General features: G+C 60.0%; 2 protein-coding genes across 25 annotated transcripts in view; both read left to right on the plus strand.

The window, feature by feature from the left end:
- The window catches only part of CUX1 (cut like homeobox 1), a 368,724-nt gene extending 359,209 nt beyond the window's left edge, over positions 1–9,515 (plus strand). For all 10 annotated transcript variants that reach the window (XR_011424601.1, XR_011424602.1, XM_070231696.1 and 7 more), the window contains 9 exons: positions 484–611; positions 1,297–1,363; positions 2,096–2,208; positions 4,880–4,996; positions 6,264–6,347; positions 6,983–7,039; positions 7,432–7,512; positions 8,307–8,371; positions 8,616–9,515. Coding sequence is in view for 8 of the 10 variants with exons in the window: in XM_070231696.1 (XP_070087797.1) it covers positions 484–611; positions 1,297–1,363; positions 2,096–2,208; positions 4,880–4,996; positions 6,264–6,347; positions 6,983–7,039; positions 7,432–7,512; positions 8,307–8,371; positions 8,616–8,685 (782 nt within the window). In the remaining 2 variants the exon portion in view is untranslated. The remainder of the gene's footprint in view (positions 1–483; positions 612–1,296; positions 1,364–2,095; positions 2,209–4,879; positions 4,997–6,263; positions 6,348–6,982; positions 7,040–7,431; positions 7,513–8,306; positions 8,372–8,615) is intronic.
- Positions 9,516–10,972: 1,457 nt separating this feature from the next.
- Positions 10,973–12,633, plus strand: part of SH2B2 (SH2B adaptor protein 2) — an 83,299-nt gene continuing 81,638 nt past the window's right edge. For 3 of the 15 annotated variants that reach the window (XR_011424608.1, XR_011424605.1, XM_023655398.2), the window contains exon 1: positions 10,974–11,122. Coding sequence is in view for 9 of the 15 variants with exons in the window: in XM_023655398.2 (XP_023511166.2) it covers positions 11,080–11,122 (43 nt within the window). In the remaining 6 variants the exon portion in view is untranslated. Of the gene's footprint in view, positions 11,123–12,633 lie in introns of all 15 variants that reach the window. The other 12 variants (XM_070231700.1, XM_023655399.2, XR_011424603.1 and 9 more) reach the window with 9 other exon arrangements.

Here is a 12,633-nt window from a genome sequence, read left to right on the forward strand (position 1 = left end):
CACCCCTTCCCACCACTGCCCTGGAGCCTGTTGGGGGAGGGGCTGAGCAAGGCTGGGGTGGCTCCTTCACCCTCCGCCTACCGCCCACTGCACCTCTCTCCGCCACTCCTATGCCGAGGCCTCCCTCTGGTCATCAGCCCTGGAAGGAACTTGGGGCTCGTTGGGTTCAGCTCCTTGCCCTGCTTGACAGGGGCACAGTGAAGCCTGGAGAGGGAGAGGGGCCAGCCAGGCTCACCCAGCTGGTCATGGCAGAGTCAGGGTGCCCTGTTTCTCCCAGATCCCTGACCTGGGGTCCGTGCCCCACCCAGGGAATTTCATAAGCACTGTGACTTCTTAGGGCCGGGAGTGCCTGCCTCTGCTGGTTGGTCTAACGGTGGCCCTTAGGCGGTGACGCAGGCTGTGGTGGGAGAGGTGGGGTGGGGTGGAAGGGCACCACGGGTCCCATGAGGCTCCCTCTGACAGCCACATCTTCCTTTGGCTCAGGGCGCTGTGCGGAGCTGCAGGTCCATGTCACCGAGGCCACGACCACAGCAGCTGAGCAGAGGGAACTGATCGCCCGCTTGGAGCAGGACCTCAGCACCATCCAGTCCATCCAGCGGCCAGACGCCGAGGTGAGCCCACCCCCTCTAAGCTGCCCCCTTGCCACCTGCCCAGGGCTCCTTCAGCCTCACAAAATGCTGGCTTCCCAGGTGGACCAGCCCGATCATCGGGCAGCTGGTGTCCACCTGCCCCCGCCCCAAGGCCCACGTCACCATGAAGGCCCAAGTCAGGATGCCAGGCCACAGGGCAGAGCGGCAGGCTTCCTCGAGCTGGCACAAAGCCTCCAGGCACTGGCTTAGACCTCTGCCCTGGGACCTCAGCGCCCAAGCAAGGCCAGGATTATCCACTGTCTCACAGCTAGAGGACCCAAGAAGGCTAGACCCTAGAGGGTCCTTAAGTCATCACGTCACCCACTCCATTTTACAGATGAAGAAATGGGGCTCCAGGAGAGAAGTGGGGCTGGCCCAGGTCACGCAGCAGGAGGCTGCAGGGTGGGGTCACCCTGCCTCTGGGCTGGGTAACTGGAGGAGACTTCCCCCAGAGAGCTCCGGCCTTGGGGTGAACTTGGGGCCCAGCCTTCTCTTTGATGACCCAGGCCAGGCGTCCTCTCCAGGCCCACCTATGGCCACGGCTGTGCCCAGACCCTGCCACCAGACTGCCCCACTGCTCCCAGCCCCCCGTTTGCTTGGCCCCCTGAAAGGGTGTGTTCAGTGCTGTAGGGGGGGGCGCCGCCCACCTCTTCCTCCCCCCCCACAGGGTGCAGCCGAGCATGGCCTGGAGAAGATCCCAGAGCCCATCAAGGAGGCCACCGCCCTGTTCTACGGTGAGGAGGGCCTGACCTGACGATGAAGGGCAGGGCGGGAGGGGGAAGAGGGAAGAGGTGGTGTAGCCTGAGCCCTGAGCCCTAAAGAGCACGCCCCTCCCTCGAAGGAGATCAAGGCCCCTCCGCCCAGCAATGCAGCAGCAACCTAAAACGGGGTGAGCCCCCAACCTGTGCTTCTAGGCCTTAGCCTGACACCACCACCTGGGGGCCCTGATCCCCTCGGCCCTGCCAGTGGCCTGTCGAAGGCTGGTGGGTGGTGGTCAACTCCTCGAGGAGGCCTCAGCACCGAGATGCAGCCGGAGAGCTCCCAGCGCTGGAGGGGAGGTGGTCTCCTTGGGCACCGAAGCCAGAACTTGGGGCTGCTGGGCCAGGACGTGGTAGGGGCGGTACCCATGGCTTCCCAGTGCCCTTTGCTTCCCCAGGAGCTAGGGGCCAATCTGACAGATGCAGGGGTCTCAGATTCAAGTAGAGAGCAATGGGGACAGGGCCTTGGGACCTAGCCCTTGGACAATGCCTGGGCTCTCCCCTCCCAGGGCCCCTGTTCTCATGTCACACCCCTCGCTCTTCCCCCGGCCGCCCCTCCCCCTTCCCCAACCTCTCAGTACCTTGTGCTCAGACACCTTCCTTCCACCCCATGGCCCTTGGCCAGGGCTCCCTCGGGGCTGGTGACCTGAGGGCCCACTGCTGGGCTCTGCCTCCCGCCACCCCAAGCCACTCTTCCCTACCTCCTAGGACCCTCGGCACCTGCCAGTGGCACTCTCCCTGAGGGCCAGGTAGACTCACTGCTCTCCATCATCTCCAGCCAGAGGGAGCGCTTCCGTGCCCGGAACCAGGAGCTGGAGGCCGTGAGTCATGTCCTTCCCTCCCCTGCACTTTTTGGACGGGAGGACACAGTGGGGAGCACACAGGCTTGAGGGAGAGAGAAGTGTCACAGACCATAAACCGCAGTGGGATTAGATTTGATCGGTGCAGTCAGGGAGAGCTTCCTAGAGGAGGTGATGCAAAGCTAGGCTTTGGAAAAATCAGACGCTCAAAGTAAAGGAGACTCTGTGAGCAGAGACCGGAGGCCAACAAGCCAGAAGCGAGTGCGGGTCGTTCCAGGGCTGCAGGAACAAAACACAGAGTCACCAGGCAATTACCCTACTGCCAGGCTGAGGTGCCACCAAAGCAGTTAAGCAGGGGACTGACACTGCAAGAACGGAGGGTAAGAAAGGTCAGTCGGGCAGCCAGTTTAGGACAGAAGGCTGGCCCAGGAAGACGACTAGGCAGAGGTCACATCGTCCAGGAGAAGCATCTAAATCAGGTGGGAATGGGAAAACAGGGGCAGGTCGGAGAGAGGAGGGCCTTTGAGCCCAAAAAGATGAATAGTCTAGAGATGTCCAGGAGCTCTGGGGGGTCAGAGAGGCCCCACTGGCTGCTGAGCGCCTGGCTGGTGGGCCTCCTAGAGGGGTACCATGAGGAACGGGCAGTCTACAAAGGTGACCAGTCCAGTTGCATCTGGGCCTTTAAGATGAGGTGCCTCCATGTGGGCGTTGTTGACACTCGGATGGTGGCTGCAGTGCCAGCAGATGGCTGTGGTCCCCGGAAGAGAGGGGAACAGGAGCCAAGAGAGCATCAGGGAGGGAGGGAGAAAAGCAGGAGCAGGGGGTGTCTAGGACACAGAGGCCAAGGCCGAGGTCAGGGTGTCCCCACGCAGCAAGTGGACACTGGATCCAGAGTGCAGAGGGCCCTGGGCCAGACCAGGGGAGCACCGGAGGTGGCACCCTCCCAGCCTCAGGTCCTCTGCAGGTCCCCCGTCCCACAGAGCCAGCTCAGGTCCCCTTGTTGGTTCTCCCAGTGGGAGCAGAAGCCAAGGAGGTTCCCATCCTTCTCACAAAGTCACTGCTTGAGCTGATGACAGAATTTCTAGACCCTTCCTCTCCAAACCCGGAGTTCCTCACGCAGGGTTTCCAGGCTCAGGCCGGGGAAAGGCAGACATCCGCTGGGCCAGGTCCAGTGCTGGGCCAGTGACAAGGGTGGGCCGGATCCAGTGGGACCCTCCGTGATCTGGGGTCCAGAGCGAGAGGCTTCAAATGAGGGACCGTCAGGGCTGCTCCCCTCATGCTGGCTGCCAGCACGATGGACTGGGGACACCCACCTGCCCATCGGGTACTGGGGCAAGCCACACATGGAAGGCTACACAGCCCTTCAAAAAAGGCCTTCAAAATAGAGGTGGAAGAGAAAAAGCAAGTGTTTATGCTATTCTATAGTTTTTACCATGTACTTTCTAAAAATTGTGGCAAAACACACGTGATGTAAAATTTACCATCTTACCCATTTTTAAGCATACAGTTCAGTGGCATCAAGTACATTCACATCGTTATGCAGCCCTCTAACCATCCATTTCCCAGAACTTTTTGATCTTCCCAAATTGAAATTCTGTCCCCATTAAACTAAGCTAACTCCCCGTTCCCCCTCCCCCCTCCCCCCGGCCACGGCCATTCTACCTTCTGTCTCTATGAATTTGACCACACTAGGGACCTCATATAAGTGGAACCATACGGCATTTGTCCTTTTGTGACTGGCTTATTTAATTAGCACAATGTCCCCCAGGTCCATCCATGTTGTGGCATGTGTCAGAATTTCCTTCCTTTTTAAGGCTGAATCACATTTCACTGTGTGTCTTGACCACATTTTGCTGCTCCATCCATCCATCAGTGGACACTTGGGTTGCTTCTACCTTTTGGCTTCTGTGAATAACACCGTTATGAACACGGGTGTGCAAACATCTCTTTGAGTCCCTGCAGTGAGTTCTTTGGGCTGTACACTCAGGTGTGGAATTGCTGGATCATTTGGTAAATCTATGTTTAAATTGCTGAGGAGCCGCCAGAGGACCATGTCCTTTCTGGTCCTGTGCGAATTTTTAGCAGTGTGAAGAAAACACCTCTTTAAGCATCTGAGTAAATTCACTTTGCCCCTAGATTGGCAAACATTCAGATCACCTCGTGGAGGATTCCACTTATACAAAATGTCCAGAACAGGCAAATCCACAGCAACAGAAAGTAGATGAGTGGTGGCCAGCGGCTGGGACAGGAGGGACTGGGGAGTGACTGCCGACAAGTTTGGGGCTTCTGATTGGGGTGACACAGATGTTCTGGAATTAGATAGTGGGGATGGTTGCATAACATTGTGAATATGCTCAAAAACACAACTGAACTGTACACTTACATATGATGATGTTTATGTTATATGAATTATATCTCATAATGATTGTTTAAGGCTGGTAATACCATAAACAAAACATGAAGAAACCCGACGCAAGAACTGTGACTTCTCCCTGGGCTGGGGTCACAGGAGGAGAAGGGGGACTTCCCAGCACGGGCAGCTTTGAGCGGAGTCTAGTAGGTCAAGAAGGTGGCCCTGGGCAAAGAAGGGGCTCCAGGGAGATGGAGCCCCTGACCTGTGCCAGCGTGGAGGCCTCACCGTGTGCCACCCCCATCCACCCCTGACCCTGCCCACCCACCCACCTCCCCGCAGGAGAACCGCCTGGCCCAGCACACCATCCAAGCCCTGCAGAGCGAGCTGGACAGCCTGCGGGCCGACAACATCAAGCTGTTCGAGAAGATCAAGTTCCTCCAGAGCTACCCTGGCCGGGTAAGGGCCCTCCCCAATCTCAGCCCCAGGTGCCCCAGGCAGGGAGTGAGGTGGTCTGGGGCCACTGGGGCAGGAGGGACGGGGGCAGTGACCTGCTGGGCAGTCACTGGACAGTGACCCAGAGGGCCTGCCACCTGTCCTCCCTCCCTCCCTTGTGGAGGTTGACTCATCAGAACCAGCCAGGATGTGATGAGGTCCAGCAAGAGGGTCACAGGCCCCAGGCCACGGGCCAGGTGCTCCCTCTGTGAAATGGGGCTGATCCACTAGCTGACCCAAGATCTGGGAATTTACCCCCAGGGCTGTTGAGCATGCAGGACAGGCCCTGGGGAATCTGTATGTTTTAAACTTACACTAAAAAAAAGAAAAACCATACCAGATGGGGCCGGCCCCATGGCCGAGTGGTTAAGTTTGTGCTCTCCGCTTTGGCAGCCCATGGTTTCACCGGTTCAGATCCTGGGCGCGGACATGGCACCGCTCATCAAGCCATGCTGAGGCGGCATCCCACATGCCACAACTAGAAGGACCCACAACTAAAAATATACAAATATGTACCAGGGGCTTTGGGGAGAAAAAGGAAAAATAAAATCTTTAAAGAAAAACCATACCAGAATTTGGTCCAACACCCCAAAACCAGTCAGGAGGAACCCCCCATTCCATTCCGGGCCGAGGACGGCCGTCTCTGGTTTCTCTCAGCCCCAGTCCTCAAAGGGGACCACCTTGTGCAAGGAAACCCCTTCTGTGACCGTGGGCAGACAGTGGGGGTAGTAGGAGGCGAGAGCGGTGACACTCACAGTGGGTACCTCCCTGGGACAAGACCCTCAGGCACTAGCCCCCCATTCCACTCGTTGAAGCTGTTCTTAGGCCACCAGAGGGCGCCCAGACTCTGTGCAAACTAGCACTACACACCGGGTGGCTGGCTGGGGGGGTCTCTCATCCCTCAGGTGCCTGCCTGGGCCCCACGGCCATCCTGCACACTCCCAGAACCCCCTCTAGACCCACCTCCCTTCACGGGGCCCAGCCCTGTCTGTCTCATACATTCCAGCCCATCTGGGAGACCCTGACCCCATGGGAACCTCTGACCCCGGGCAATGCCCCTGGACAAGTAGCACCAGCCACATTCACGCTGTCACTCTGGGCCCCTTCCCCTGCCCGCATTGTGCTGATGAGGAAACTGAGGCTGCCTTGTGATCCTGCCAGCCTGTGGTCCCTGGGCCCTGGCCTTGCTGTTGGGCCCCGGTGACTGGGTCTGTACTCCTTCCCCACGCAGGGCGGCAGCAGCGATGACACAGAGCTGCGGTACTCGTCCCAGTATGAGGAGCGCCTGGACCCCTTCTCCTCCTTCAGCAAGCGGGTGCGTGGGCCTGGCCTCCGGGCAGAGCAGGGACAGGCGGTGCTCAGCTATGCGCAGGCCACAGGGAAGCTCCAAGAAGCCACCCGCTTGCCTGGCCTCGCCGCCCCTCATTCCCCACTCCACCAGCCCTGGCCTGCTCACTCAGGCCCAGCCTCGCCCTGCACCCCGACATGTACGCCACACTTACCCAACCCCCAGGGCAGACCCCACACCCACTTTGGTGCCACAGAATCCCAGGGTCCACCCCGGACAGGCCCGGAGTGCCAGGAACACCTGTGGATGGCTACGTGAGGGTGTGCGACAGTGAAGGGGTTAACCCCAGGGGCACACTGCGGGGGTAGGCAGATAAGCAAAGAGCTCCCAGTGTTGAGCGACCTGCAGTGGGCCCCCCTCTGGTAGCTCTCCTCACTGACCTCTCAGGCTGTGGAAGCCCTGCCCACGAAGACTTTCCCGAAGGCAGAATGGGCCACCGCAGAGGGCAGGAGCCAGCTGCCACTGGGGGCGCTCACAGATGTTGGGGAGCCGAGGATGTCACAGCTAGTGGGACTGGCACAGGCAGGCCCCTGGCAGCCCCCAGGTTCCCTCTCTGCAGTGAGCCCTTTGAGGTCCTCTCCTCATCGTCCCTCCCCCTCCAGGAGCGGCAGCGGAAGTACCTGAGCCTGAGCCCCTGGGACAAGGCAACGCTCAGCATGGTGAGTGCCCGCCTCTGTGCCCACCTGGGACAGGCTGGAGCCTCTGTCTCCGAGAACCTCGTCCCTGCCCTCCAGCCCAATCTGGAGAAGCCCCACGGACCCCACTGACCCCTCACAGGCCCTGCTAAGGGTGGCTGTGTGACCCAGAGCGGGGTCCCACCCTCTCTGGGACAGCTCCACAGGTAGCACCATTCATGGTAGGTTCTGGAATCATGCACCATTTCTTAGAAGTCCTGCAGCCCAAGCTCTTGGCCTATCAAGTAGAGTGGGAGCCGGCTGGCCGCCCTGCCCTCCCCTGTGCCCTGAGGCCCTCTCTGCAGGAGCCCCAGGTCAGCCCTGCAGGAGCAGGGGAGGCCCGCCCCGCCCCACTGCACACCCTTCTTGCTCCCCAGGGGCGGCTGGTTCTCTCCAACAAGATGGCGCGCACCATCGGCTTCTTCTACACGCTGTTCCTGCACTGCCTGGTCTTTCTGGTGAGTGTCCAGGCAGGTGTCCCCAACCTCCTAGGGCAGCAGGGAGCCTGTTACTGTGGCCTGGCACCCAGGCCAATGCCAAGCCACACCATCTGCTCTTGGCCACTTCTCTCCCCTTCAAGGACCTCAGCCCACCCTGGGGGCAACAAGCCCACCCATCAGGCCCTCTGGCTGGGACAGCAGTCCAGCCACTCTGTGAAAGAGGCCTGGCTGACTATATCTGGGGCCCTGTACTGGAGGGGCTTGGTGGAGGGAAAGGCCACCATGGGAGCCGGAGGCAGACGGAAGGCAGGTCGGACTAACTCCACTATGGGACAGCCAGGTGGGCTGCACAGAGAGGGGACATGGTGAACTGAATGGGTACAGAGGGGCATTCCAGTCAGTGGGCACAGCACATGCAGAGGCCTGGTGATGCCTGCATGTCCACTGAGTCAGGGGAGAGCAGGGGGAAGGGGGTGCCTATGGAAGGCTCTAGCCTCAGGGACCCCAGCAAGGCCACAGTCAAGGTGGCCCCTACATGGCTAGCCTGGGCTCCCACTCTGACCCCAGCGCCCAGTGGGTCCTGGCCCTGCCAGTGGTCCGTCCAGCTGTGTTAGGGATGGTACCTCCGTGTCCAAGCCTGTCTGACCATCTGTGAAACAGGCGGGCACAGGAGCATCTCTAAGGCCCACCGCCCCAGGGCCTGGGCCATGAGAACCTTCATGAGCCAGGAAGCCAGGCCTAACGGCTGTGGGTGGACCACAGGAGTGGCCGTGAGGCAGGACGGGCAGCTCACGGCATCTCTGCCTGGCCAGGTGCTGTACAAGCTGGCATGGAGCGAAAGCATGGAGAGGGACTGTGCCACCTTCTGCGCCAAGAAGTGAGGACACCCACCCCGCCCCACCACAGCCCTGCACTGAGCCCCCCAGCACCATGAGCTCCTCCTTCTGTTCCTTGCCCCCCAGCCCTCCACCATTGCCCCCGCCTCTGTCCACCCCATGGCCCTCTGCCATGCCCACCCCATCACATGGTGCCTGCCCCTGGGAGACCTCCATGTGCCCCACATACACACACATTTCCCTCCTTTTTACACTCAGCCTCAGCCAAGGTTTCTGTGCCCACAGGTTTGCTGATCATCTGCACAAGTTCCACGAGAATGACAATGGGGCGGCGGCTGGTGACCTGTGGCAGTGACGTCCTGGGCCCCCCACATGACAGTGATGGCTGCATTCCCCACCCCTGCTTCTTCAGCTGCTTCTAATGACTTAGACATCCCTGGAGAATCCCCCACAAGAACTGCCCGTGCCCCCTGCCCTGCAGTGCCAGAGGTCCCAGGTCCCCTTGTGCCCCCTTAAGAGAATGTGTCAGCCACATCAGGCCTCCTAGGTCCAGGAACCCCCAAGGCCCAGCCAGGCTGAGCCAAAGGGACCCCTCAGCCTCATCTCAGGCCGCCAATCCCCCCTAGATCCCGCCCACAGCCTGACCTCTAGCCCTGGTGGCAGAGACCTCCCAGCTGTGGTGCTGACTGAGTTCCCACTGACTCTGGCCGTGGTTAATCCCCTTGGCATCTCCTAGACCCCTCTGTGCCAGGCTCTGGGATTCCCTAGGATCCACCACCACCCCAAGAGATGGAGGGCCCTTCTTTGCAGGCCAGCAGGCTTTGAGTCCAGCCTCCCGGCCTGCCTTTGTCACCACCCCTCCCCACCCCAAGAAGAGGGGGAGCCCCAGAGGGCAGGATAGTTTCTATTACCCTCTCCCTGCCCCCAGACCCACTGTGATTTTTGTTTTCTTCTTTAGCAAGATATTCTAGCTTCTAGGAAAGGAATCTCTAGTGAGCCACCGTGCCCCAGGCTCTTCAGACCCAAGGACTGGGCTGAGGCTCCTAGGTGCTTCTCGGCCAAGCAGACCTGGCTGGCGGCCCTCCTAGCATGGCCACCTCGGGGCCACTGCAGATCTCCTAAGTTAGATTTGCGTTTGCATGCTCAGCTTTGCACATTTCAAATAAACACATGGTTGCAGCCACACTGGTGTCCCCCGCTGTGACTCTGGGGCTACGGGAGGCTGGTGGGCGCCTGCGGCAGCACCCCTGGGACCAGGCACTGAACCTTTCAGCTGCTCTGCTGATGTGGGGCATGGCCCCCCGCACACAGAGGTCTTTTCCCCTTTTCCCAGCCCCAGGAATTCCATGAGTGGGTCCAGAGCTCTGCTGAAACCCAAACCCACCATGTCTGAGTTCTCCTGAGCAGACAAGGAACCCAATCAAAAAGAGAAATCCATTCCCTTTTTTAAAAACCACCTGTCAGGGGCCGGCCTGGTGGCGCAGCGGTTAAGTTCACACGTTCCACTTCTCCGTGGCCCAGGGTTCGCCGTTCGGATCCTTGGTGCAGACATGGCACCGCTTGGCATGCCATGCTGTGGTAGGCGTCCCACGTATAAAGTAAAGGAGGATGGGCATGGATGTTAGCTCAGGGCCAGTCTTCCTCAGCAAAAGAGGAGGATTGGCAGCAGTTAGCTCAGAGCTAATCTTCCTCAAAAAGTAAATAAATAAATAAATAAAATTTTTTAAAAATTAAAAATACATAAAAACCACCTGTCAGGGGCCAGCCCCGTGGCCGAGTGGTTAAGTTCACTCGCTCCACTTTGGCGGCCCAGGGTTTCGCCGGTTCAGATCCTAAGTGTGGACATGGCACCACTCATCAAGCCACGCTGAGGCGGCATCCCACATGCCACAAGTAGAAGGACCCACACCTAAAAATACACAACTATGTACCAGGGGGCTTTGGGGAGAAAAAGGAAAAACAATAAAATCTTTAAAAAAGACTTACTTTAGAAAAAAAAAAAAACCACCTGTCAGGCTGCGGTTGAATGTGTGACGTCAGCTCCAGGGGAATCCCAGCTCACCTTTCTGTGTGCCCTGGAGCCACACACTCTGCCCCTTTCCCTTGGGCTCCTGCTTGCCAGGAACCTCAGAGCCAGTGCCCACCAAGCCCCCTGAGTGCCAGCCTTGCATGGGGACGCCCCTGAGCCACAGGTCCCAGGCCACCTGGCCCCCAGCCCAGCCCCACTCCTGTGGGTCCCCTCCCACCCAGACTGAGGGGCTTCCTCTTGGTCTGTGGTGGTCAGTGTTACCCCACTGGCCAGGTGGCCCTGAGGCTGGCCCCACACCCAGCTCCCACCCTGTGGTCCACGAGGTCGGAGCCTCCTGTACTATCCTTGTTCCGTTTGAGTCCTGAACGCTCTAGAGCTTGTGCATCCAGGGGCCTCCCTTTGGACTCCCATCGCCGGCACCCCTCACTGTCTGCCCCGTCAGAACTTCCTCCAAGGTCCCAGAACCTCCTGCCCTCAGGGACCCCAGATGGACCTGTCCTCCCTGACCCTTATTCCTGTCCCCATGACAGAGCTGTTCTTGCCCAATCATGCACCCCCATGCCCCTCTCCCCGACGCCAGCCACTTCCACATCTCCCACCAGTTCCTCCTTGTGGGTCAGAGTTTCGAAGAAGCAGCTGGCTCCTCCTCACTTCCTCCTCCCTGGGGATCAGAGCCATTGTCCTGCCCAGGGCTCCACACCCCAGGACCCTGCCTGGCCAATGACAGCCCCCCAGCGGATCTCAGCCCACTGCTCAGAACAAGGTTAGTCCACTGGGGGCCAGGCTCTCCCATCTCCCAGGAGGGTGGGGGCCACAGCCAGGCCACCCAGTGTAGAGCCTCCCACTCTGCAGGCGGTCACCCTCCAACCCCCCACACTCCCACACTCCTCCCCGCCTCGTTCATAGTCTGGTTCTCAGCCAGACGTCCAGGCTTCTGTGCAGCTCCAGTCGATGGCTGGTCCACGCCGAGGCTTTCATTGTGTGTTCACTGGCCAAGTCCCGTGGAGGGAGCAGCTGGTGTGCGTGTGGAAAGGAAGGGGCTAGGTACCAAGGCCTCGACAAGGCCTGCCCCTGTGGAGGGCAGCCCAGGGCTGGCGGGCAGGCAGTGAGGGCCCAAGGCCAGTCTCCACCTTCACCAACCCACAGCTCCTCTCCTCCACAAGAATGGGATAAAAACCCTTCTTTGCCTGTCCTGCTTCCTGGGAAATTATAAAGGTGAAATGGCTTTGGGAAAGGTTAAAGGGCTGTCTACAAAGGTCAGAGGTCACCGGATGGTGGAGGACAACAGATGGAGGCACTCCCAGCTGGCAAGGAGACCACGGCAGACCACAGAACTGCCAGAGGTGGGGCTACAGAGGGTAAATTTAGTGAGGGCAGTGAAAAGCTGATCGAACAGCCTTTGGGGGTTGAGGGTCTGGGGCAGGGGCAAGAAGGGAGAGGAGGGGAGAAGGAGCTGGCACACCCCGACCTCTCCCCAGGAATAAGCAATAGGTTTGCTCAGGAGCGGCCCCTCCACACTTCTGTGCACACGGATGCCCTTTCGCTTCTCTCGGACCCCTTCCAGGCCTGCTGGAGCCCCCATCTCTTCTGAGAAGCCTTCTGGATCCCCCAGTTCACCAGGGATCACTCCACAGTGCCCAAAAAGGCCGGCAAAAGTCTTTCTTAGCCAGACTGGTCCCTACCCTAACCTATGCCCTGGGTTTGGGGGCTACGGAACCGAGCAGGGGTGAGGACGCCAGGGCTATGTCCCCACATGAGCCCTGTATGACCTCTGAAGATCTCTCGGGGTGGCGTCAGCCTCCTCATCACCGTGAAGGTGGGGAAGTGGGGACCATGCTCAGGTCTTCCCAGCCCTGTAGCCCCGGGGCGGTTTCCGGCACCAGGAGCGCAGGCGGGAGGGGGCGTGGTGCTTGCCCTCGGGATTTATGAGAACCAGACGTCGACTTTCCCCGTTGCGACATCTGGGCCTCCACGAGGCTCTCATTGTCCCCGCGGCGGAGGGTCCGGAAGAGCAGCAGCCCCCGCCAGGCGCTCGTCCCCGAGGGGTGCCCACGCCCCATCCACCCCACCATTCAGGCCACCCACCCGGCCCCACCCGCCGCGCTCCCGGGGCCACCACGCCGGGTCGGGGGACGCCTCCGCGCAGGGGGGTATTCCGGCGCCTGGCCTGGGGCTGGCTCCGCGAGACGCGGCGATCGCGGACCCTCGCCCCAAATGGGGCGCCTCTTGACCAGTTAAGAACCTCTCTGGGCCCCAGGCTTCTGCCGCCCCGCT

The sequence above is a fragment of the Equus caballus genome, chromosome 13 (genome assembly GCF_041296265.1).
Source record: "Equus caballus isolate H_3958 breed thoroughbred chromosome 13, TB-T2T, whole genome shotgun sequence".
Classification (NCBI taxonomy): domain Eukaryota; kingdom Metazoa; phylum Chordata; class Mammalia; order Perissodactyla; family Equidae; genus Equus; species Equus caballus.